Source organism: Gorilla gorilla, chromosome 2, assembly GCF_029281585.2.
Source record: "Gorilla gorilla gorilla isolate KB3781 chromosome 2, NHGRI_mGorGor1-v2.1_pri, whole genome shotgun sequence".
NCBI classification, from domain to species: Eukaryota; Metazoa; Chordata; class Mammalia; order Primates; family Hominidae; genus Gorilla; species Gorilla gorilla.
The window spans coordinates 111,644,379-111,667,745 of NC_086017.1; the positions used below are offsets into that span (position 1 = coordinate 111,644,379).

General features: G+C 37.1%; 1 protein-coding gene across 50 annotated transcripts in view; it reads right to left on the bottom strand.

Moving 5' to 3' along the window:
- ABI3BP (ABI family member 3 binding protein) overlaps positions 1-23,367 on the bottom strand; it is a 243,624-nt gene that overhangs the window by 61,227 nt on the left and 159,030 nt on the right. For 15 of the 50 annotated variants that reach the window (XM_031008936.3, XM_063703961.1, XM_063703977.1 and 12 more), the window contains 19 exons: positions 22,362-22,394; positions 21,501-21,587; positions 19,816-19,872; positions 18,887-18,970; positions 17,703-17,762; positions 15,091-15,150; positions 14,166-14,249; positions 12,765-12,821; positions 11,889-11,972; positions 10,355-10,414; positions 9,496-9,579; positions 7,835-7,891; positions 6,743-6,802; positions 5,995-6,075; positions 5,218-5,277; positions 2,968-3,042; positions 1,773-1,829; positions 1,035-1,106; positions 538-585 (listed from right to left, as the gene is read on the bottom strand). In XM_031008936.3, coding sequence (XP_030864796.3) covers positions 538-585; positions 1,035-1,106; positions 1,773-1,829; positions 2,968-3,042; positions 5,218-5,277; positions 5,995-6,075; positions 6,743-6,802; positions 7,835-7,891; positions 9,496-9,579; positions 10,355-10,414; positions 11,889-11,972; positions 12,765-12,821; positions 14,166-14,249; positions 15,091-15,150; positions 17,703-17,762; positions 18,887-18,970; positions 19,816-19,872; positions 21,501-21,587; positions 22,362-22,394 — 1,260 coding nt within the window. The remainder of the gene's footprint in view (positions 1-537; positions 586-1,034; positions 1,107-1,772; positions 1,830-2,967; positions 3,043-5,217; positions 5,278-5,994; positions 6,076-6,742; positions 6,803-7,834; positions 7,892-9,495; positions 9,580-10,354; positions 10,415-11,888; positions 11,973-12,764; positions 12,822-14,165; positions 14,250-15,090; positions 15,151-17,702; positions 17,763-18,886; positions 18,971-19,815; positions 19,873-21,500; positions 21,588-22,361; positions 22,395-23,367) is intronic. The other 35 variants (XM_063703978.1, XM_055383584.2, XM_063703968.1 and 32 more) reach the window with 11 other exon arrangements.

The following is a 23,367-nucleotide window of genomic DNA, read 5'->3' on the forward strand; positions in this document are numbered from 1 at the left end:
ATTAGAACTCTACCTCCTCAACAATGCTACAAAGATATATTCAATAGGAATCATGAAGGGAAAAAGGAATTTTAAAAATATTATAGTATAAGTCATTTAAGCAGCACTGAATTTCACTTAAAGAATGTAGAAGAAAACCACAAATGTAAATAACTGTGATGGGATAAGTGTTAATGGAAAGTATGTTGCTAGGTCAGAAAGTATAAATGGATCATCGCACCAAAAAAGCATTATCTGAAACATTCAGCACAATGCCAAGCTGGCAGGATGTACAGTGTTAGGAAAAAAATATTTTAGATTCAACAGTTCTGCTGACTTATGAAGAGAAAAAAAGCAAAGTCTTGTTACACAACTGAATGGGAGGAAGGACATTTTTGGACAATGGTTATGGATAGGAGCACCTTGAAAGAAAAGTAACTGCCATGGCGAAGAGTGACGGTGTAACATGAATTCACAATGAGAGAGACCTGGAGGTTCTCAGGCGATGGTGGCAATGAAGACAGAGAGCACGCAGGGTTGGGCTACCAAGGTTATTACCTAGTGTGGTCTCAGGTGGTTCAGACACATATGTAATAGATTCCACAACTGTACCAAAACAAAGGAGAAAAATTTTAGAAACTGTAAGATATTAAGCTATAGCATTTTTTTGAATATCAAATTTTATTAATAATTTGCATCATAATTTTACAGATAGGACAATGGATTTAGACAGGAAAAAAGAATTGGGAGAAAAATCCTATTCTATAATACTAATCCTCCAATTAATATTTATGTTTTAATTGTCATTAACTGGGTTTCAAATGTTATTATGCCTCAACCTTTAGACTTCAGCAGAGAAAGACAAATTTATTTCTGTATTCAGAGAGAGTCAATGATCACTTTAAGAATTCAAGAATGTTGGAAGCTGTAGCTCTTCAAATCTGTTTAATTGTGAATCAAGTACCACAGCTTGAACTTTCATATTCCGTGGATGTAACTGATGTTAATTTAAAATGTGTGGAATAAATGAATTAAAGCATCAAAACCTTTGCTACCTTCAGTCTTTGGCTCCTCTGGCCAGAGTGGTGCTTTGGCAGTGGGATATACATAGTCTGTTTTGGCTGGTGCTAGGGAAGAAACGGGAATGGCTGGTTAGTGGTGGCCAACCCAAAGCACACTGTAATAGAACCCTGCATTTAATTTAAAAATAGAATTGAGCTATCTTAAGCAGATATATTCTTGAGAATAATTAACATTTAGGTAGATTATGAAGATGACCACAATTTAGGAGGGCAGAAATGAAAGCAGGAAATGAAGGCAGTGTGCTATGTGGGAAACACGCACACCCCATACATAATGTATGGCAGAGTCAACAGCAATTCTACCTGGAACAAAGCAGATAATTCCACTTTCTTTTTTTTTTCGTATAAGAATTCCAGTTAGAAACACACATAGAATGAGTACTTGGAGAGCAAAAGCACGGGATGAATCCTAAAAGTGATATGAAAATGAAAAGTAGGTTGTACATATTCATATTGAAAGAGCAATCAGAAAAGGTTAAAATTTTCGTTTCGAGTGAGAATAAGGAAATTATGAAACTTGCATAGCAATACAGCAGATGTGAACACAATGTGCTGTATACAATGACATTCAAGACCCACTGGATGAGCACAGACAAGCTGTGAGGAGCAGGTGGCTATGAAATGTCACAAAGCATGAGGACATCCAGAGATGACTTTGCAATGAGATGGAAAAGCACATATGCTTGACTTCCCATTGGGGAACATTTTTACCTATGGTCTCCTTTGGTGACTCAGTACTAAATGTAACCGATTCCAGAACATCAGAAACTAGTAAAAAATGGAAAATGGTACAATTGATAAAGGATAGGTTGTAAGTATCTACAAAAGTGCTTTGCATCCAGTAAGTGTTCAATGTTAACTGTTATAGGGTAACAACATTATTAACACTAAGGGAAGCTCTCATAACTGAACTGAATTCACAACATGGTAACTACTGTACGTTACCATTAACAACCTACTTTGTACATTCAACATGAGTACCAAAATGTCATTTATCTAATTAAAAGATACTCATAAGAGATGGAAAGAAATTATAGTCCTACGGTAGAAAAATATAGGATCCAGTGTTTTAAAATAAATGTCAGGAAGTAGCAACAACATTGCTAATACTGATTTTTAAAATTTGCATCCATTTTTTTTCCCCCAGACAGGGTCTGGCTTTGTCAACCAGATGGAGTAGGGTGGCATGAACATGGCTCACTGCAGTCTTGACCTCCTGGGCTCAAGTGATCCTCCTACCTCAGCCTCCTAAGTAGCTGGGACTACAGGCATGCACCACTATGCCCAGCTAATTTTTGTATCTTTTGTAGAGTTGGGGTTTTGCCATGTTGCCAAGGCTGGTCATAAAATTCTGAGCTCAAGCAACCCATCAGCCTTGGCCTACCAAAGTGTTGGGATTACAGATGTGAGCCACTATGCCTGGCCTATTTACAAGCCTGAAGGGCAGTATGTTTTAAAGGGTTCACGTTATTTTTGTGGAAATTTTAGTATTTTTACTGAAGTGAGAAATTTCTCCTTCCTTGATGGTCACAATTGAACTAGTGTTCTTTTAGCACAAATTTAATTTTACTATTAAAGAGAGCCACAAACTTGTAACTGTTGAAAAAATAAGGATAAATAATAAAAATTAGTTCTTCTAAGTGGTTTGTCAACCACTTAATCAGATATGTGATTATTTTCTAGAATGATACAAATGCAATGAAAAGTATTTTTATACATTCAAGTAGTAATATTAATGTATTACTAATTTAACAATATGTAATCACAAAAAGAGCATTGTGCAATATTTACAGTTATTAACGTGTATTCCTTTTTCATTTTTTATCTTTGGAAATATAACTTAGAGAATTACAGTATGCCTCTTAAAGCACACAGTATACCCAGACAGATAAAACAATCTATTTACCAGGTTGACTTTCTGTCATTTCTAGGCTTGGTGATGTCACTGGTTTCAAAATAAGAGTTTGCAGTTCAGTCGGAGCTGAAAGAAGAGGGTCTCAATTGTAAAAGTAATTTTCAGTTATTTATTTCATAGGTTTTAGACAGAGGTAGCAGTGAAATAAAATACACAGACCCTGAAAATCATGAGGTTATGGAGAGCCATACAGAATGTGCCCTATTTAAAGCAGAGGTCAGCAAACTATAGCCCTTCCAAGTCTAGCCAGTGGGCCAATAATGATTCTCACATTTTTTTTAAGCGATGGGAAAAAGTGAAAAGTGGTATTTCATGACACATTAAAATGGCTTGAAATTCAAATAAAGTTTTATTGGAACATAGCCATAGAATGAACTAAAATTGTTCAGGGCATATTCATGTATCAGCTTTGGTTGCCTTCAAGCTAAAACAGCAGAATTGAGTAGCTGTAACAGAAACTGAACGGCCCACAAATTCTAAAATAGTTATTGTTTAACTTTTCACAGGAAAAAAAAAATTGCTGACTCCTGATTCAAAATGTCCTTCTGAAAAAGCAGGAGCCTATTTGGAAAATTAAGTTCTCATGGACTATTGTATCTGAATCTCAGTTCCTACAAGAGCTAAGAGCTGCCTATAGCTGATTTCATGACAGTAACATTAACAAAATGTTGAATATCATCTAGGAGCGTTTTGTTCTATATTTTAGTTTCACCATCCCCTTAGCCACCATTGACAAGTATTGATACTTGTTTTATTTGTGCTGTTCCCACCCTTCCACCCTCTAATCCAAATCCTATAATTACTTCAAAGTCCAACTACTCTCTGTCATCAGCCCACATCGTTCCTTGACTCCTGTAAATATTTTGTTTTTACTACTCAATTAAACAAGAACTCTCATAGGAGGAAATTGCTCTATATCTAGAAAACTGTATCTAAGAAAACCTTAGGGTTTCTTCATAATTACTTTGTACTTTAAGGGGCAAAATGTGTCCTTTCTTTTGGTTTCTACCTCTGCTCCTTATTCCACCCCACTCAACTGTTAATATGGTGTTGGGTACACAAAGAATGAGGAAATGATTGTCTTCTTAAGCAAAAGTAGCAGCACCATTGAGAAAGAGATGAATGAAATGGAATAAGAACCGTATAAGATCGATCCTTTGTTAGATACAGTCCTTATGTAGGGCACACGATGAATTTAGCCACTGGATAGATCTCCCTCAGCTATGAATCTAATAATGAGCCCTGTAATTGTCAAGCTGTTGACCACTGTAAGTGCCTTTTCTCTCAGAAGGCACAGAAATGATATTCAAGCTTATTGTCATACCTGTGATTCAAGTGCAATGGGCTAAGACTCCCAAACCTTCTAAAACCTAAGCCATAGATTTTCGTTATTTCAACTGAGAGGGTTTAGGGAGTTTAAGGTCTGAGGGATGGAATAACCCCTATTCATCCTCCTTTATGTCTTTGAAACTAAAAGATGATGATCTTAGGTTGCTATAGTGTTTGTAGGTCTAGAAATCATTGAAAGCATTGTATGCAGACTTATGTTTTCTAAAACATGTTGGATTTTCTTGAGTTTATTTCCTAAATTAAAAAAAATTACTTTGTTTCTGATCATCACTAAGGGTTCCTTTAGAGACCAAAATCACTTATGAAGTGATTAAAGGAATAAATATTGAACATGCATAGATATTCAGAGGGATTCCTACTTAGCGAAGATTAAGAGCCATTACTAAACAGTGGTGAAGAATAGTGGTCAAGCTTATCAATGATTGAGGAGCCTGGAACTTTCGAGGAAAAGCTATTTTAATGTAATAGGGACACCTTATTCCTTAAAATAGGAAGAAAATAATGAGACTAAGACACAGGTTTTATAGAAACTAAGTTACTCAAAGGGAGTTCATGGTACTTAATTGTTGCTTTATAGATCTAAATACCAAATGGAAGGTATTTAGATCTATAAATACTAAATACCAATTTGGACCTCAGATTTAACACTGAATCATATGGTGCAAATTTAAAGAGAGTTTCATGCTGGACAGCTGTCCTTCACTGGGTCCAGGGACATCTGCGAAAAACAACAGGTAACACTTGAATTAAAACTGCTGACTATTTTAAAATGAAGTGTAGAATGGAATAACAATGTCTTAGGAAGCAGAAGCAACTCTGGTCATGACAGTGCTCAAGTGCGTTTTTAAACGGCGATAAAAAGCGTTTAATGCAAGTCACAAAAATCATTACCAAATGTTGTTCCTGGAGCATCAGTACGATGAACAACAGGTTCAAAGCCTGTAACAGAAACTAACCAAAAGCAACAACATGAATACAAGACAGCTTAAAGGCTTTTTTAAAAAAAATCCTCAATTTTTATTTTAAAACATGAGTTTCAAATGATACACAATTTTTAAAAACTTTCGAATTGATAGGAAGCGTATAGTTGCTTTTGGAAGATTTGGCCACACTAGCTAGAACAATTCATCAAAGAAGGTAGTTACAACCTTTGAACTCTGTTACATATCTTGATATTATCCACATGAGGTTTTCCTAGGTATTTGGTTTTCTAACTAGTATGGATGTTTGGCTTTGGAAATTTGTTTAGGCAACAGATACGAAAATACAGAGAGAAATATATATGAAAGTAACTTGTTGCTTTTCTTGGAAGTTGAAAAAAAATGCCTGTTTATGTAATCGTAACAAATGGATCACATGTTGCAATGCAGATATAGCAATAAATACCCATGAGTATGCTAATCTCACTGTAAACACATCTTTAAAGAGGGACCAAGAACGTCATCCAAACCAAGTCATTTAGGAGATCAGGCACACAAGTGTCCCCAAGCCATGTTCTCCTGGATAGCTCTGTACTAGAAGCAGTTGCTACCCATGTCAAATAATTTGATTCTTAGAAAACATGATGACTGTTACTTCCCGTCATAGGCATTTCTTTAGGACTTTATTGGGACAGCCTGCCAGGGTTCAGGTTCCTTGGCTACTTAAGCCAAGGATTCATACATTTACCCGATTTGTTCTGAGGTACTTCAGGACTTGATGTAGTTTTGGGTCTGGGACGGGGACGACGTGTCCGTTGTGTTTTAGGAGCTGAAGGAAGAAACTTTGGATTACTCTAGTGCAGGTGGCTTTGGAGACAAAACTTTAGGTTTTTAAAGGTATGTCATATTTCCTTGAGATTTAAGTCATATGTCTTTTAAGATTAAAATATTTTCTATTTTGTTAATTTTCTTAATCACTGAAGATTCTTGAGAGAGAAAACTTACATATAAAATCAAGTTGAAAAGTGAAGAGACTCATACATCTTTAACTTCAGAAACACTAGAGCCAAACTCTGGATGATAGAGTCTCAGGCTCACACTAAATCTTTTGAGTATGCCAAAGAATCCATGATACCATAAGAACTGTTAGAGTTTAGTCAGTTTAGATAAGATATAGCCACCAGCAACTGTGTTTGAAATTTAGCTTCAGACATGAGTGACATGAATGCTGTTTAGACAAAAGTACATGACACAAATTCAAATAAGATTACATGGTAGACTCTGAACTAGGTCCATGCATAGCTTTTGAAAATAATAGGTAACTTCTAAGGATCACTAATACTCAAATATAAAGTTGAAGGACAATATAAAGTTGAAGGATAGCAGAAGATGACAAGATAGTCCTACAAAGCTGATGACAATGTGATTATGATAATAATGGAATGGATTTGAAGATAAGCAGGAAAAAATTATTCAGGAACACAGAATATCATTACCTAACGTTGTTTCTGGAAACTTGGTTCTAAAAGTGTCAGGTTCAAGGACTGTAGTAACAACTAGACAAAAATAATAAAATAAAGCAAAAAGATTTAACTTGAATATTAATTTCACATGTCAATTTTTAAGCTCCAGAACTGAGAGAAAAGTAAGGCTTGTTTTTTGCAGATTTGGCCAAACCATGGTCAGGTACCCATTAGTCTCATAGGACAGATTTGCAAGATAGCATTGCACTCAGCTTAATATCACTATGTGGTCAACAAAACATTCTCCTAGATGTTTGATTATCTGATTCTTGCTACACATTAGTGGAAGATTGTCGGACAAGCTTTTTACACATTTGCATAATATATGCTTTTCTAACTGTATTGAAAAAGGCATTTATCAGTCTACTTGCACTTCTATAGAAGTTGGGATAAATATCTTGTTATCTACTGTCTAAGTAACTATGGATACAATAAAGGGTTCATATATATGAAAGCATAAAGAACACCATGTAATTAATAAACTGTGCTCATCAAAATCTCAAAGTATTCCTTGATTCAGTAAAAGTTAAGAAACTGTTAAATCTTAATAGAGATGAATAAAGAGTCAATCTATCCTATTATGGAAGCCTCTCATTAAAACTTTCAAGACTTACATACATTTTACAATTTGACAATTTACTAAAAATATCATTCCTTGAAACAAAAAATCAATGTTACACAGATCCTAATAAAATGAAAAATAATATGAGCAAAGAAACACTGTGCTTCCCTACAATTGATGAGGAATAAGCAGCATAAATAAGGGATAGAGATTCGTGTTTGAAATGCAGCTTAAAATGGTCAATGCTCTTTAAACGAATGCACATGATCGCATGACACATTGAACGGTTAAAAGCAGTTTGATGTCCTGATATTAGTTTATGCACAGTTCTCTCAAATTCAACTGATAATGTGACACAGAGCCTAGCATAATTTCAAGATAAAGACTATAATGGAATGATGACAAAGAATGACAGGATGGTCTTATGATGAAGAAGAAACTGACTACAGTGGTATGACAATAAGCAGGAAAAGCACTATTTGAAGGACACACATTCTCATTACCCATGGTTTTTGGAGCTTCAGTTCTGAGAGTACCAGGTTCAAGATCTGTAGAAGGAACTAATTAAAAGCAATGAAATAAACTTGTGAAAAGCCAGTAAATTATATCTTTCCGTTATAATACTGCTTCAATCAGTATATAGCAATTTTAAGAAATTTTCTGAAACTTGATACTTGTTATTTGAAGACTTGGCCATCTTATAGCCAGATAAACAATTTTTTTAAAAGGCACTTAATCACAGCCTACACAATTTGGCACACATCTCAATAAAGCCCATGTAATATTCTCCTAGGTGTCTGAGTACTTAGTTCCAACTATTGTAGAAGACTGCCCTAGAAGCTTATTCAGACGTTTTGCCAAATATATACTTATTTAACTGTCCTAGTAACTGTTGGCATGTTTGTGGAAGCTTTAACAGTGTGTCTAAATGAGCACGAATACAGTCAACAGCCTGTTTGAGAGAAGACATAGCAAAGAATAAAGCAAAGTGAATCATAGGCTGAGATTTCATTTGCAGTAAAGGCACTCAACAAATCAGGATAAGTGACAAACATGCAGAGTAGCTCTCTACTCTCTAATCATAAAAGTGCAGGACCCTAGATGGGTGATGCTTCTTGGGTCAGATGCAAACTTCCTAGTCATATCTTCAAGGACTTTCTTCAACTGCTCTTATAAACCCTTCCAAATTCAGCTGTCATCACTACTTAGAAGTCGAATCCTGCGTGTTTCAGGAAGCATGTGCCCTCTGACTTGCCTCTACTCTTCCTGTCTGACTCTCTTCATCTTTAAGATTTTAAGACCCAACTTCTTTCCAATTATTTATTCTTATTCTTCATAACATTTTCTATTTCTAAGCTTTTAGATGTGTATAGCACCCCTCAAAGCAAGTTCAATTTACCCAGATACACTCCCTTGCTTCAATCTTTGAATGTTTCATACTGGGGCAGGTTTTGATCTTGACTATACTACAGAGTAAGATGTGAAAAACAAGCTTCCTCCTCCTGTGATAGCCTCACAGTTGTTGATGTGGCTGTGGGAAGATAGAAGGCACTTAATTTTTTTTCTAGAAATAAAAATGCCTGGTTCTATTTAATGCATTTTTATATTTACGAGGACAATTGAATGAAATAAAAAGTAGTAAATAAGAGGCCGGGCGTGGTGGCTTACGCCTGTAATTCCAGCACTTTGGGAAGCTGAGGCAAGCAGATAACAAGGTCAGGAGTTTGAGACCAGTCTGACTAACATGGTGAAACCCGTCTCTACTGAAAATACAAAAATTAGCTGGGTGTAGTGGCACGCGCCTGCAATCCCAGCTACTCAGGAGGCTGAGGCAGGAGAATTGCTTGAATCGGGAGGCGGAGGTTGCAGTGAGCTGAGATCGCGCCACTGCACTCCACCCTGGGTGACAGAGCGAGACTCTGTCTCAAAAAAAAAAAAAAAAAAGAGACAGACCTATATGCAGAAAATGCAAGGAATTCACCTGCCACACAGATCTATCCCAACTGTGTTCTCCTTTGCTAACTCAACAGGGGGAGCAGTAGCACATCTTTTGTGCCTTCATCCACATGGTACTCACACAGGCCATCACTCCCATCACTGGCATCAGTTATAAATTCCTGAGAGCAGCTAGGATGAGCTACTTTAACCAGAAACCCAAATTTACCCAGTTTGGTTTGAGGAACCTCAGGACTTGGTGTGGCTTTAGTTTTGGGACGTGGACGACGAGTTCGTTGTGATGTTTTAGGAGCTGAAGAAAGAAAACCTTTAGTTACTACAGAGTCCGTAGCTCCGAAGCTATGAGTAGCATGACATACGGTTTGAGATCTCTTAAAACTTACTAGATTTTCTCATATTTCAGGAAATTTGTCTTTTTAACTTTTTAATTAGAAACATTCACTATTATAATAGTATGTCTCCTTTTACAATTGAAGAAAGTTGATTGGGAGGAAGTGTCACATTCTAAAATGAAATTGCTAAGTTAAGAAGTGAAGAATAGTCAATAGGACTCACCAAATAAAAAGGTCAAGAGTCACTGCTAAAATATAGTGGTGGTGGTCAGTTATAAGTTCTTTGACAATTAGTAAAATAAGACCACATAATTAATGAAAATGTCAATCAGAGAATATCACATAGATAGCAAAAATAAATAAGTAAATAGAACTTTAGATTCATAAAGAAACTCTCTGGTATCACAATAATGTTAGAATCAAGAAAACTACATTTTAAAGTCACCTTTAACAAAAAAATTGGTTAAAAAACACACTGGATGACAAAATAATTTCAGATGGTTACATACCCAAAACATAGACTGAGTTAGGTTCATGCATGGCTCTTTTAAAAACAAAGGGTGATTTGTTTTAAGAGTCAGAATTTTCAATACTTTTAGGATGAAGAATATGATGGAATGAAACAGAGAATGACGATGTAGTCTTGAAAAGCATAAGAATCTGCAGCTATGATGATGGAATGGGTTTGACGATGAGAAGGAAGAACACTTAATGAGGATTGCAACGTGCTATTACCTTGTGTTGTCACCCAAGTCTCAGTTCTGAGTGTAACAGGTTTGAGCTCCGCAGTAGGAACTGACCAAAAGCATTAAAATTAACCAAATGATTATTTTAAATGAATGTAAACTCAAAACTTTTCTTCAAAAATGAGTCTTACTAGTATAATACAGCTTATAGAATTATATAGCAACCTTTAAAAACTGTTAAAACTAAAAAAGTAGACAGTTGATTTCCTAAAATTTAACTATACCTAACTCAGGTACCTATTTCCTTATTCCTCATTCTCTGGTTATCTAATTAATAATACAAAATGGACTATGTAGGTATTGCTAAGAACTCATCTTTGGAAAGAGACGGAGGCCTTAGCATGATGAATTGAGTAGGATATTCCTCCATTCTGAGCAAAGAAAGAACATGCCTTCATGTGGAAAGAACAGCTTGCTGATGTCTACCAGATCAAATCTCAACTGCTCCATCAAGGACCTAGGCATCTCCGCCATGGGTATCCATGGTCCTAGTGAGATTCAGAAGGGATTTGCCTGTCATCTTGAAGTAAGACTTTTTTTTTTTTTTTTTTTTTTGAGATGGAGTCTTGCTCTGTCACCAAGGCTGGAGTGCAGTGGCGCGATCTCGGCTCACTGCAACCTCCACCTCCTGGGGTTCAAGCAATTCTCTGCCTCAGCCTCCTGAGTAGCTGGGATTACAGGCACCCACTACCATGCCCAGCTAATTTTTGTATTTTTAGTAGAGACATGGTTTCACCATCTTGGCCAGGCTGGTCTTGAACTCCTGACCTCATGATCCACCCGCCTCTGCCTCCCAAAGTGCTAGGATTACAGGTGTGAGCCACCGCACCCAGCAAAGTAAGACATCTTTATATCAGTTGTCCAGTTAGACTGTCTCCTCTGGTTGGTCTCTACTTGTGTCTTTTCCTTTTGATTTTATTCTTCCCACCCTTCTACTCATCCCTGTGCCTTGGTGATTTCAAGGCTCCATTTCTCCTTAATCTATATTTCCCTGCTCCAAATATTTACACACCAAGCACATCTTGTTGATAGCACTCCAAAACCAGTCTTGTATTTGCACAGATACTGCCCCATACCATCTTTTACTTTATTTACAAAGGAAAGGCTTCTGTTCTCAACTGTCTTACAGGTTTGAGGATCAAAATGCATCTCTGACATCTGATGTATACCCCAAATATGCTAATATGATTGGGAGGATATCTAAGTCACTTAATGTTTGTTGACTTGAGCTGAATATGTCTAATTTTTCTAAAGAAGTTTTATTTTTAAGAGATAAATGGAAGTTAATAAAATGCACAGTGCCAGAGAAGACTGCGCAAAAGAAGCATGAGGCATTCACAGTTGCTCCACAGATCTCCTAACAGTGTTTCTCTTACATCTTCACAGTGGGATCTGCTGCTGACCATGAGTTGTAGCTTCCCTCTCACAGGGCCCTATTGGTTACTCCCAACCACTGGGATTACTCTTGAGACCCCGCTGGCTTAGGCTGCAGGGACTCTTTAAACCAGGAACACATAGTTTACCTGGTTTGGATTCAGGTGCTTCAGGACGTGGTGTGGTTTTTTTTCTGAGACGTGGACGACGTGTCCGTTGTGATGTTTTGGAAGCTGAAGGAAGAAGTTCTTGGGTTACAACATAACTACATTATCTATGATTCTGGAAGCTGTGTGAGGTAAAAAAAAAAAAACATGACTCTACTGCTTGATAGATATTTGCCTTTTAGTTCGAGATTTTTGTCACATGCATTCCTCCTTATAGATCTTTTATCATAGAAAGCTTCTTAAGACAAAAGTCACTGTTTAATTTGAGAAATAAAGATTAGAAATTTTAATGAAAATCTCATAGGGTAGCTTTACTGGGTACCAAAAAGTTTAAGTACTATTACCAAATTTTAATGGATAACGAAGGACAGTTCCACTAAATCTGAGATTTACAACTTACTCTTTCAATTTTTGGCACATATTCTATAGAGCTCTTAAAATCTGAACATATTATGACCTTATTAGAGACAAAACAATAAATATCTATGCAAATAGAAAAAAGGGTAGAAATTCAGATGTACAATGGGTCCTCTGGCTTTATGAGAGTTAATAGCCTTATCTGTCCAGGAAGGAGTTAGAAACCCACTAATATGTTTGAAACATAGCTTTATCACAAACACTGTTTAAACAAAACACAGAATAACATGACAATTTCAAGCAGATTTTATGGCATATAAATGTCCTCAAGTAGATTCATGCATGACTGCTTCTCTTAAAAACAACAGTTAAGAGTCTTCATAATTTCAAGAAGAGTTGAATGGCCATCAAGAATGACACTGTTGTCTCAAGAAACAAATTGCAACTCTAGGTTTGACAATAAGCAAAAGAAGCTTGTCGAAAACACTGTATCCACATTACCTAATGTTGTTGAGGCCTCAGGTCTAAGAGTGACAGGTTCTAGGACTGTAGCAGGAACTGACCAAAACAACATGTAAATCAAAGAGATTTTTAAACATATGAGAAGTTAGAACACTCACATGCAAACAAATTTTACTGGTATGTCAATTCTTCCAGAGAAACAAAAAAAAAAATTAACTTTTTAACTGAGTGGAAGAATGTGTGTTTGTTCATTGATGATTTGGCCAGACTATAGGCATGGTGAGTCTCAGGCTTAGCTTTTGAACTATCTTGAGTAGGTTAAAGAAGTCAACATGAAATTCTATTATGTTTTTAACTAATGAATTCTGATATGGAAAACTGCACTGGAAAGCATTTTAATGCATTTATCTCACGTATACTTAGAAATTGTCTTAAAAGATACAATTACTCTGTACTTCTGAATATTAGCGCTTATTACATATAAGTAAACATGGATACAAGAGACAGTTCATATGTTTGAAACCGACATAAAAAATTAATCATTGAAGTGGACTATGTTCATCTTGCCAAGAACTCATCTATACACAGAGTTTGAGACCTCTGTCCAAACCATGACACCTAAGAGAACAGGGTGGTCACTCAGCCTGTAATAATCGGTAGCGCATCTGTCTGCCCTCAGCCCAGAATAAGTGGAAATCAAAGACTTTTGATGTCTCTGTATCAAATCTAAGCTTCTGAATCAGGTCCTCAAAATCCTTCTTCATCTGGCTTGATGTACCCTTCCAAAAGCACCATCATCAACAGTCGTATATGACCATCTAGAAGGAGTCCATCTAGACTGGACTGCCTTTCTGGCTGACCCAACACATGTGGTCCTTCTGCCCTAGTTCATTCTTCCCTCCATTCATCCAAATCCTCAGTGGGCCCAAGGTCCAAGTCCAGCCCACCTCGATCTTTTCTTTTGAGATAAAACACAAAGATCATTGCTTTATATTTGTGTCAGGCAAACATATCTTCAACTCCATGCTTTCTGCAGTAAAATAACTCTCCTAAAGCTGACATATCACCCATGGTTGCCAGCATGGGAACGGGAATATGCAAGGCACTTACGATTATGTTTTCTTGAACTGAATATGTTGACTCTGCTAAAGAAGTTCTACCTTTAAGATGTGAATGGAATTTGACAGTAAGAAATATACTAACTATGTGGTTTCAAAGAAAAGTCTCATATAGAAATAATAAGATATGCTGGCATCAGTTGGGTCTCACCCACACATTATTCTCCTTGAAAGCTGAGCAGAGGAGATGGTACTGATGATGCCTCATGCCCTCGTGCTTAGGGAGAATAAGACCTGTTGCTGCTCAGCATTGGCACTGCTTCAGTCCCCACTGCGACAGGCTGCCAGGGATCACCCTTAAACCAAGGAATCACAGATTTACCGGGTTTGGTCTCAGGTGCCTGAGGGCTCGGTGTAGTTTTAGGTCTGGGACGTGGAGGGCGGGTTCTTTTTGATGTTTTGGTAGCTGAAGGAAGAAAAAGCCTTGTGTTACTCTAGGTCTTATGATTCTGGATACTGAGGAAAGGTTTTTCCAAAGCTTGTCAGATCTCCTATAGTTCCAGAAACTTTAGTTGTTTTTAGTTTTACTTTTTCATTCCTTTTATAACGATGTGTCATTTTATCATTGATGGTACTTTTCAGGCAAATTCATGTATACAGTCGAGTTGCTCACTCAAGGAGTGACGATTAGCACTTGTATTGAGAAACTTATAGAACTTCCTTGCTGGGGGGAAAAAAATGATTGGGGCAGAGTACTCAATGAGAAGGGATAGGAAGTTAGGGTCACATTAAGGAAGAGGCTTATAATTTAAGATTTCAGACTTCAGTAATTCCCTAGTTGTCAAACTAGTGATAAAACAACATTACTTAAAGCACTAATAAAGAAAGAAACATACTGGGCATTTTTTTTTTAAATCTAGAAACTCAGATGTGCAAAGGAAAGTAAGAATAGCCGTTATTGCCGATCAGCTTAGATAAGAAATAGATCCCAATTTGTTTTAAACTCAATGTTAATATAGAACTCAGCAAATGAAGCACAGGATGACATGATAATTTCAAATGTGCCACATGGCAGGTAAATATTTTGAGTTAAGCTCATGCCTGGCTCTCATAAAAACAGCAGGAAACTTGTTTTTAGGAGGCTTCAGTATTCTTCAGATGATAGAAACAGTTGAATGGTCACAGGCAGTGATGTTTGCTATTTTGTAGAGGAAGACATGCCATGTTATAGGGATGAAGACTGAATGGACTGTACAACAAGCAGCAAAAGCACTTGGCAAACAGCCAGGTAATTGTAGGGTCATTACCTAAGGTTGTTGCAGGGATCTCAGTTCTAAAAGTAACAGGCTCGAGGTCTGTAACAGGAACTGAAGTAATAAGATAAACAAAAGAGATGGTAAAAAATGTGTGGGAGCTATAGTATTCACATCAAAACGTATCTTGCTTGTGTAACACTGCCTCTAGGATAATTAAACATTTCTGGGAAGGGCATTAGGACTGAATTATATTTCCACCCCTCACCCCCAACATATCAAATTCATATGTCAAAGCCCTAATCCTCATAGTGAGACCTTTAAAGAGATAATTAAGGTTAAATGAGGTCATAAAGGTAGAACTCTACTTCAGCAGGACTGATGGACTCATACAAAAGAGAGACATGAGCTGCACACACAGAGGAAACGCCATGTGAGGATACAGTGAGAAGGTGGCCATCTGCAAGACAAGGAGAGAGGCCTCAAGAGAAACCACACTTGCAGACACATTGATCTTGGACTTCCAGCCTCCAGAGTTGTGAGAAATAGACTTCCGTTATTTAAGACACCTAATTTATACTGCTTTGTAATGGCAGCTCTTTTTCAAATGGAAATTAATTTTTTTTTGTCTAGACTTGGCTGAACTATATCAAGTACACCATCTCATGAGATGGTCATCATCTTTGGTCTCTGTTTAGCACTACATGAGGCAAACAATTCCTGTAGTTATGGTGTTTATCTGAATATAATATGGAAGACTTTAGGATGTTTTAAGGCATTTACTTAAATATGTTTCTAATAATTCTCAAGAAGCACGTGAAAAACTAATTTGCACTTTAGTGATGCTGAATAAAGAAAACATGTACTATATGTTTATCAAATTATGGTTGCAGAAAAAGTGATGAAATATCCAAATGGTCATCACACAAATAACTAAAAATGACTGATGATCTTGCTGGGAACTCCGCTTTGGAAAGAACTTTTCACTTCTGTCCAAACAAAAGCACTCAAGAGGCTGGGTAAGGGGTGGCCACTCAGTCTGTGGCATCCAGTAAATTATTGTCTACACTTAGCAGAGGGAAAACATGATCTAGTGTGGAAGAAAGACTTTTGATGCTCATGAGAACAATGTCAGACTCAATGAATGAGACATTCAAGCCCTCCGTCCACTTTCCACGGTGTCATCCAAATGCAGAATTACCAACAAAAATGTTTTGGCTGACCCTAGAAGCAGGATCTCTGCCCTTTCTGGTCGCCTCTATTTATATCCAATGTTTTCATCTTTGTTCATTCTTACCTTCCTATTTGTGCAAATTGTGATGTGACTTCAAGACCCAAATTCTTTCCTGGCTCTGTTGAAACCCAAATTCATTTTTTACTTTAAGACCCTACAATAAGTCTAACACTTAACATTTATATTCCCAAGAAAAATCTTTAATTTGCAAAAACACCCTGGCTTATTCTCATTCTCTAGGCTTTTCGCGTGGGAAAAGTTTTTGTGTTCAACTAGCCTGCAGACTGCGAAGTAAAACATGTCTCCTACTACAAAAAGGGAAGATCCTGCAGGTCTCTTCTAAACTGACTCCTTGTCAACCATGAGGGGGTAACAACCCTCTGGATGCCCTCACTAAGGGGTATGTGAGTCTATTATTCCTATCACTGACAGGCTCCCAAGCTCCATAAACCAAAGACCCTATACTTATCTGGTATAGTCTCAAGAGTAGCCAGACAAGGAGTGGTATTAAGTTTGTGCTGTGAATGATATGTTCAATGGGAGGTTTTTGGAGGTAGAAAAAGATAACCTTTAGTTATTTTAAATCTTATGCTTCTGCACATCATAGACTTAAAAAGAATCTTTAGGTTTTCCGAAGCTTGGTAGATTTTCCTGAACTTCAGAAAATATATCTTTCTAATGCAAAAATTTTGCTCCTACTATACTTTATCTTCTTCTGTTATTTAAGATACTTCAATAACAAATTTGCAAAGATGCAAATTTGACAGATTAAATTAATTTATTAATTCAGATACTTAGGATTAATATGTTTATCACATTCTGTAGAGTGCCCTGCCTGGATTAAAAGGGTTATAAATCATCCAGATTATGATGGAGACTAGGGGGAATGCAATTTATACTAAGGATACAGTTTATTATTTAAATCTACTAGCCTTGATCACATTATCTGTTGATTAATTCACTAAAAATATTACTCATACATTAACAAAATAACAAAAATAACAGGCAGATTAAAAAGGTAGATATTTGGGAATGGCTGTAAGTGGGATAAAAAAAAGAAACAAAAATATAAACCCCCAAAAAGGGAAAAAAATAAAAAGGGAGGTGTATAAGGGATATATAAAGAAACTTCTGTGTTACAGCCTGGTTAGCGTAGATCAGGTCAGAACCTCGCAAGAATATGTGAAATCTCCCTTAATAGAGAACTCTGGTTAAACCAAAAACAAAATGATATGATAAACATTTTAAGTTACAGACCAGGAAAGATCCCAAACTAGATTCAGATGTAGCTCTCTTATGAGCAAGAGGCAACTTGTTTTATGCATGTTCAACCGTTACAAAACCAAAAATGTAATTGAATGGCAATATACAGTGGAATAAACTTGACAGTGAGCAGAAAAAGCACTTGCTGAAGATCAAAAAGTGGCATTACCGAATGTTGTCCCTGGAGCCTCTTTTATAGGAGAAACTGGTTCAAAGATTGTAGCAGGAACTGGCCAAAAATAATAAAAATAAAACACCAACAAAACATTAAAAATTTATAAAAACTCAGAACATTCAAAAAGAATTTTACCAGGTCATGATGTGTCTGTCCAGAGCACGAAACAAACACAATTAGCCTCCTGAGCTGAGAGAAAATGACACCTCTGTCCTTGGGTACCAATTCATCTCTTAGGAAGAATGGCCATTTACTTTGTAGTCAGATAATTCAGATAACGGTCCATGTGAAGTGTCCCAGGAGTTTTTCTCATTCTTTGGTGATCTGAACCTAACTAATAGAGCATAGTAGACCATACACATTTTGCTGAAAACTCATCTTTGGAACAAGACCATGAGCTTTGTCCAACGTGAGTACCAAAGAGGACAAGAAGAGGGCCAGCCCCTCAGTCTGTGGTATACAGCTAGGCAATACCCAGAGAAAGCCTGACCGCACAGGGATGCAGATGATTCCTACCTAAAATCCAAACTCCTCAGGCCAGCATGCAAGAGACCCCCTCTCACTTAGCTGCAGACACCTCAACGAAATGTTCTGATCAACACCTAGAAGCCTGACAGCCTCCAGTGGTCAGAGAAACTGCCTCCTCAGGCTGGTTTCCATACATTCCTTGCCTTTCTGAATTTCTCTATTATTCTTCCCCTGATTTTCCCCTGAGAATGGTTTTTCTGTTTTTAAGTGTTGTGAAAAAAAAAAAAAAAAAGAAGAAGAAGATACTACAGGGACTATATGGCCCAGAAAACCTAGAAAATTTACTATCTGGCTCTGTCTAGAAAATGTTTGCCAACTCCTGCCTTACATCCTTATTTGTGACTTATGTGACTCCTATAGTTAACAAGAAATAATCTCCCACTTGCATGAACATATGTTCCTTCTCTGGCTGTTTCACTTTATCATATATTCAACATTGAAAGGATGAAGAGAATTGAATGAGAAGTAAATTAAATAGATGCTGAGAGAGAAGCATAAGGAATTTGGCTACCACATCATCTCCCCAGCCCTGTTCCTCATTGCCTAGTCTGATGTGGAATCAGCTGCTGACCATGCCCAGCTACTTCATTCTCTTTGGGTCCCACTGGGGTGGGCTGTTAGGATTCCTCAAGCATGACCTACAAATTTACCCAGTTCAGTCTGAAGCTCTTCGGGACTCAGTGTAGTTTTAGGTTTGGGATGTGGACGACGAGTTCGTTGAGGCACTTTGGGAGCTAAAGGAAGAAAACTTCAGGTTAATACAGCGTGTTTGGTTCCAGAAGCTGTGGATAAGATTATACTTGTTATAATTTCTTGACTTCCAAGAAATGTTTCTTTTGGGTTTGAAATATTTGCCCCTATTTCAATACAGTGTCTCTTTTTATCATGTAGCTTTTTCTGAAGAATAAAAATCACATAGAAATCTGAGTTTATTGATGATATTTTAAGGAGCTTCTCACAGGGATTCCTGAATGAAGAACAAGTTCTAAAACCTTGCTGAATTATGGCGGTGATGGGGGTAGGTATAGGGTGATTTTACATTTATGATGGTACTTATAATTTAAATTTACCAACCTTGGGCATATTTTACTCTTTACTTGGGAAAATTTTACTCTTTACTGAAACAAGAACACACCCTTACCCCAAATGGCCATATATATATATATATAATGCAGATAGTAAAAATGTAGAAATTAAGATCTGCAAGAGAACTATGTCACACCGTAATAGCTGTGCCGATTTACTCAGCCTAGATCAGTGATAGACACCTGCACCTCCACCCTCCAGTGATTATATTTGAAACTTAGTAACAAAGAATGTGGTTAAAATGTTATGTGGGGGCAAGATGTGGGTAATTCAAAGTCATTACATTGCAATATATAAACCGACCCTAAGTTCATGCTTGGCTCTTTTACCAACAAGAAATTGTTTTAATACTCTTATACATATTAAGAAGTAATGAATGATAGAGGATAACACAGAAGCCTTGTGAAGCGGGAGAAGCTGTGGTTATGATGGTGATGAATGGGTTTGAAATGAGCAGGAGAGGCAGATGTTGATGGACATAATGTGCCATTACCTGCTGTTGTCCCTGAAGCCTCAGTTCTAAGAACTGGTTTGAGGATTGTGGCAGGAACTGATCAAAAGTAATAAAAGAAACCAAAGAGATTTTGTGAATGCACGAAATGTTGGAACATTCATCTTACCACTAAAAATCAGATTTCTAAGGCTGCAAAATTAATTCTTAATATCATAACTCAAAAGAAAGTGGCTGTATTTTTTTTCCTTTGAATATTTCTCCAAACTTTAATCAGGTACTCGTTTGACTCAGAAGACAGTCAGCAATAGCATTTGGACTTCGCTGAGCATCTCACTGAGGTCAATAGTAAGATCTTCTTGTTGGTTAACCATGATTCGAATGAACACTAGAAAATCTGGCTAGTCATTTTCTTAGAAAAAGATATGGTAAAGACTAGAACTTTTGTGGAAGCCAAAAAACCAAAGAGCATTCATTATAAGCAGTAATCAATAATGATAGATAGAATAAACATTTACATTTGAAAGCAAACACAGTGTAGCAGAGGGCCCCTATGGTGATCCCCAGTGATTTCTGCCTCTGGTGTTAACACCTTTGTGTCATCTCTTCCCCTTGAGTGTGTGCTGGATCTCTGACATCTTTTTAACCAATAAAATAAGGCAAAGGTGATGGGTGTCACTCTTGAATAGGTGCATGTGCTGGGGGTGTGTCTGCCATGCTAGCACAAGGGAGAGAGAGACAGGGAGGGAAAGAGAGAGGATGAGGAGGAGAGGATGGATTATATAAAGGTGTTAACTCCAGGAGCAGGGAATCACTGGGAGGTTGCCCTAGAGTCTGTGCACCACACATATTAACAGCCAAAAGGAAGCTGAGACTACACTCATTAAGAGACTAAGTCTTTAGTAAATACAGCTTTACTTAACACAAGTAGCTGAAGAACCAACTCTCAGTTTTTGGTATCATTGGGCTGGGTATCTTCAGTTCTAAGAACAGAAAAAGCATGATCCTGTGCAGAAGTAGGGATCATTGAAGCCCCCTAGATCAAATTTAAGCTCTTGAGTAGACATCCCAGCCCCCTTTAATTCATCACTGAACAGGAGGGTATCAACGAGTTATCCTCTGTCTGGTGAGCCAACTTCAACACATTCCCTGCTTATCAGCCTCTGTTCCCTCATCCCTCTACTCATCCAGTTTCTATGCTGGTTTCTAATTATCCTGGACATTTTCCTCCTCTAAATATTTGCCATGCTTCTAGGAGGTGGCATTTATACCATGCAATAAATTATATTTGCATAAACATGTTTCCTCATATTCGTTTCTAACTGGTTATGCAGGAACAGCTTTTGTTTACAACTACAGTGTAAACTGACTGAGAAAGAAAACATTCTTCCCACTTCTGATGTATGGACTAATATGGCTTTGGGGAATTAGAAGGGACTTAATAATAGTAGTTGATTGAAATGATTGTGCTGGCTCAATACTGAGCAGCTTTATCTTTAAGACAGGAATGAAATAAAAGAGCAAGAAGAGTAAATAATCATCAGCAGAGAAGATCCCTATAAAGGAAGCAAGAGATGCTAAGCTATTCATGTTCTCCTCACTAACCAGTAGCTTTTACTCTTAAGAGATATATAGGGCACAACACAATAGATTATATGTACATAGAACTTACAGTCCCAATCGTGGTAGACTGCTTGGATTCTACAAAACAGAAACTACATATTTACCCAGTTTAGTCTGAGGTACTTCTGGATGGGGCGTGGTTTTAGGTTTGGGATGTGGACGACGGGTTCTTTTTGTTGTTGTTGTTGGAGCTGAAGGAAGAAAATTTAGGATTAATATGGTGCTGATGGCTGCATTCACTGTGAATAGGATGACATAGCTCTAAGTTTTAAAATACTTGTTAGAGTTTGAGTTGACAGAACTTTGTCACTTTGGTTTGAAATTTTCTCCTTCAGTATCTTAATAGGTTTTCTTTGATAACTGAAAGTTCTCCAGAGACAAATATTGTACATACAATTGCATTTAAGAAACAAACATTAGAAACTATCATTATTTTCTTGAAAGTGTCCCTAACCCAAATCACTGCTTAACTCTGATGGTGTGAGAGAGGTTCTAACCAACCCTACACTATTCACTTATAATTTAAGATAACTAGGCTTGGGCAAATTTTCTACTTGGTAATTTACTAGACTAAGTATATAAAATTCACGGAAACATCAATAAAGCAAAAAAAATTACATACAACTTGAAAAACAGAAAGGTGCATAAAGAAACTTCATGATATCATCTGATACTACGTTGGTGCTCTAAATAAGGAATATATGGGGAATTGTAGTTGGATCTTGGCTCTAAGAGTATTGTTCAGAGACTCAGACATGACACAGTTTCAAGCTGGGCTATGGAGAAGACAGCGGTCTTGAATTAAGTTATTGCATATTTCTTTAAAAAGCAAGCTTTCCATATTTTAAGATGAATACTGTAATGAGATGACAACAAAAGATGGTACAATAGCCTATATAGCACCATAGCAAAATCTGACAATGAGTAAGAAAAAGCACTTGCTGAAGGACATAGAGAGTCATTACCTGAAGATGTCCCAGGAGTAATAGGTCCAAAGTCTGTAGCAAGAAATGATCAAAAGCAATTTTAAAAAGAAATAAATGTTAAACACACGAGAAAAGCCATCATTCTCTTGAAAAGTGAACTTTACCATTATAGCGTTGGTTCTATAGCCACAAAGCAAACATTTTGAAGTTCTCAAGTGAGGGTACATATTTATTTGCTTTTATGAAACAGATATAACCTCAGCATCTGTAACATGGTTAGCTACCAGTTTTTCTTATTTTTATATTATCTGATGATATAGTAGAAAACACTGCTTAGAAAAATCTTAGGACATCTAATAATGTTATGTTTAAAAATTAGGAAAAACTAATGTGAAAGTGTAGTTACACTATAAACTGGAAAACAAAGCCCTAGTTCATGATAGATGCAATTACTGATATGTTTAAGCAGATACACTGATGAATGACTAAAACAGATAATGCTGTTCTTTGTTGAGAGTGCACTTTGGAAAAAGACCAAGACCTCTGTTCAAACAAAGGCATACAAAGAACCAGATATAGAGTGTCATTCAATCCATCAAACTTGTTAGTGCATCTCTTTGTTATCAGGAGAGAAAAGGCCTGACCTCTAGGTTAGGAGAGCGTGCTGGAGCCAATTGGCTCAAATCCAATCATCGAAGTCAGGCATTCGAAGTGCTCTTTGTAGACCCATCAAAAGCAGCATTACTGTCCAACTAAAAGAATTTTGCCTTTCTTACAATCAGGTTGCACTTGCAGTTCCTATCCTTCCAATGTCACCCTCACACGACACCTTCCTGCCTCTGTTTATATGATTCCTACCCATCCACCAATAAATCTACAGGCTCTACAAATTTCAAGGCCCACAAGATGAGCTCTTGCTCTGTTGCCCAGGCTACAGCGCAAGGGTGCAATTGTAGCTCACTGCAGTCTCGACTTCCTGGGCTCAAGTGATCCTCCCACCTCATTCACCCAAGTAGTTAGGACTACAGGTGCACATCACCGTATC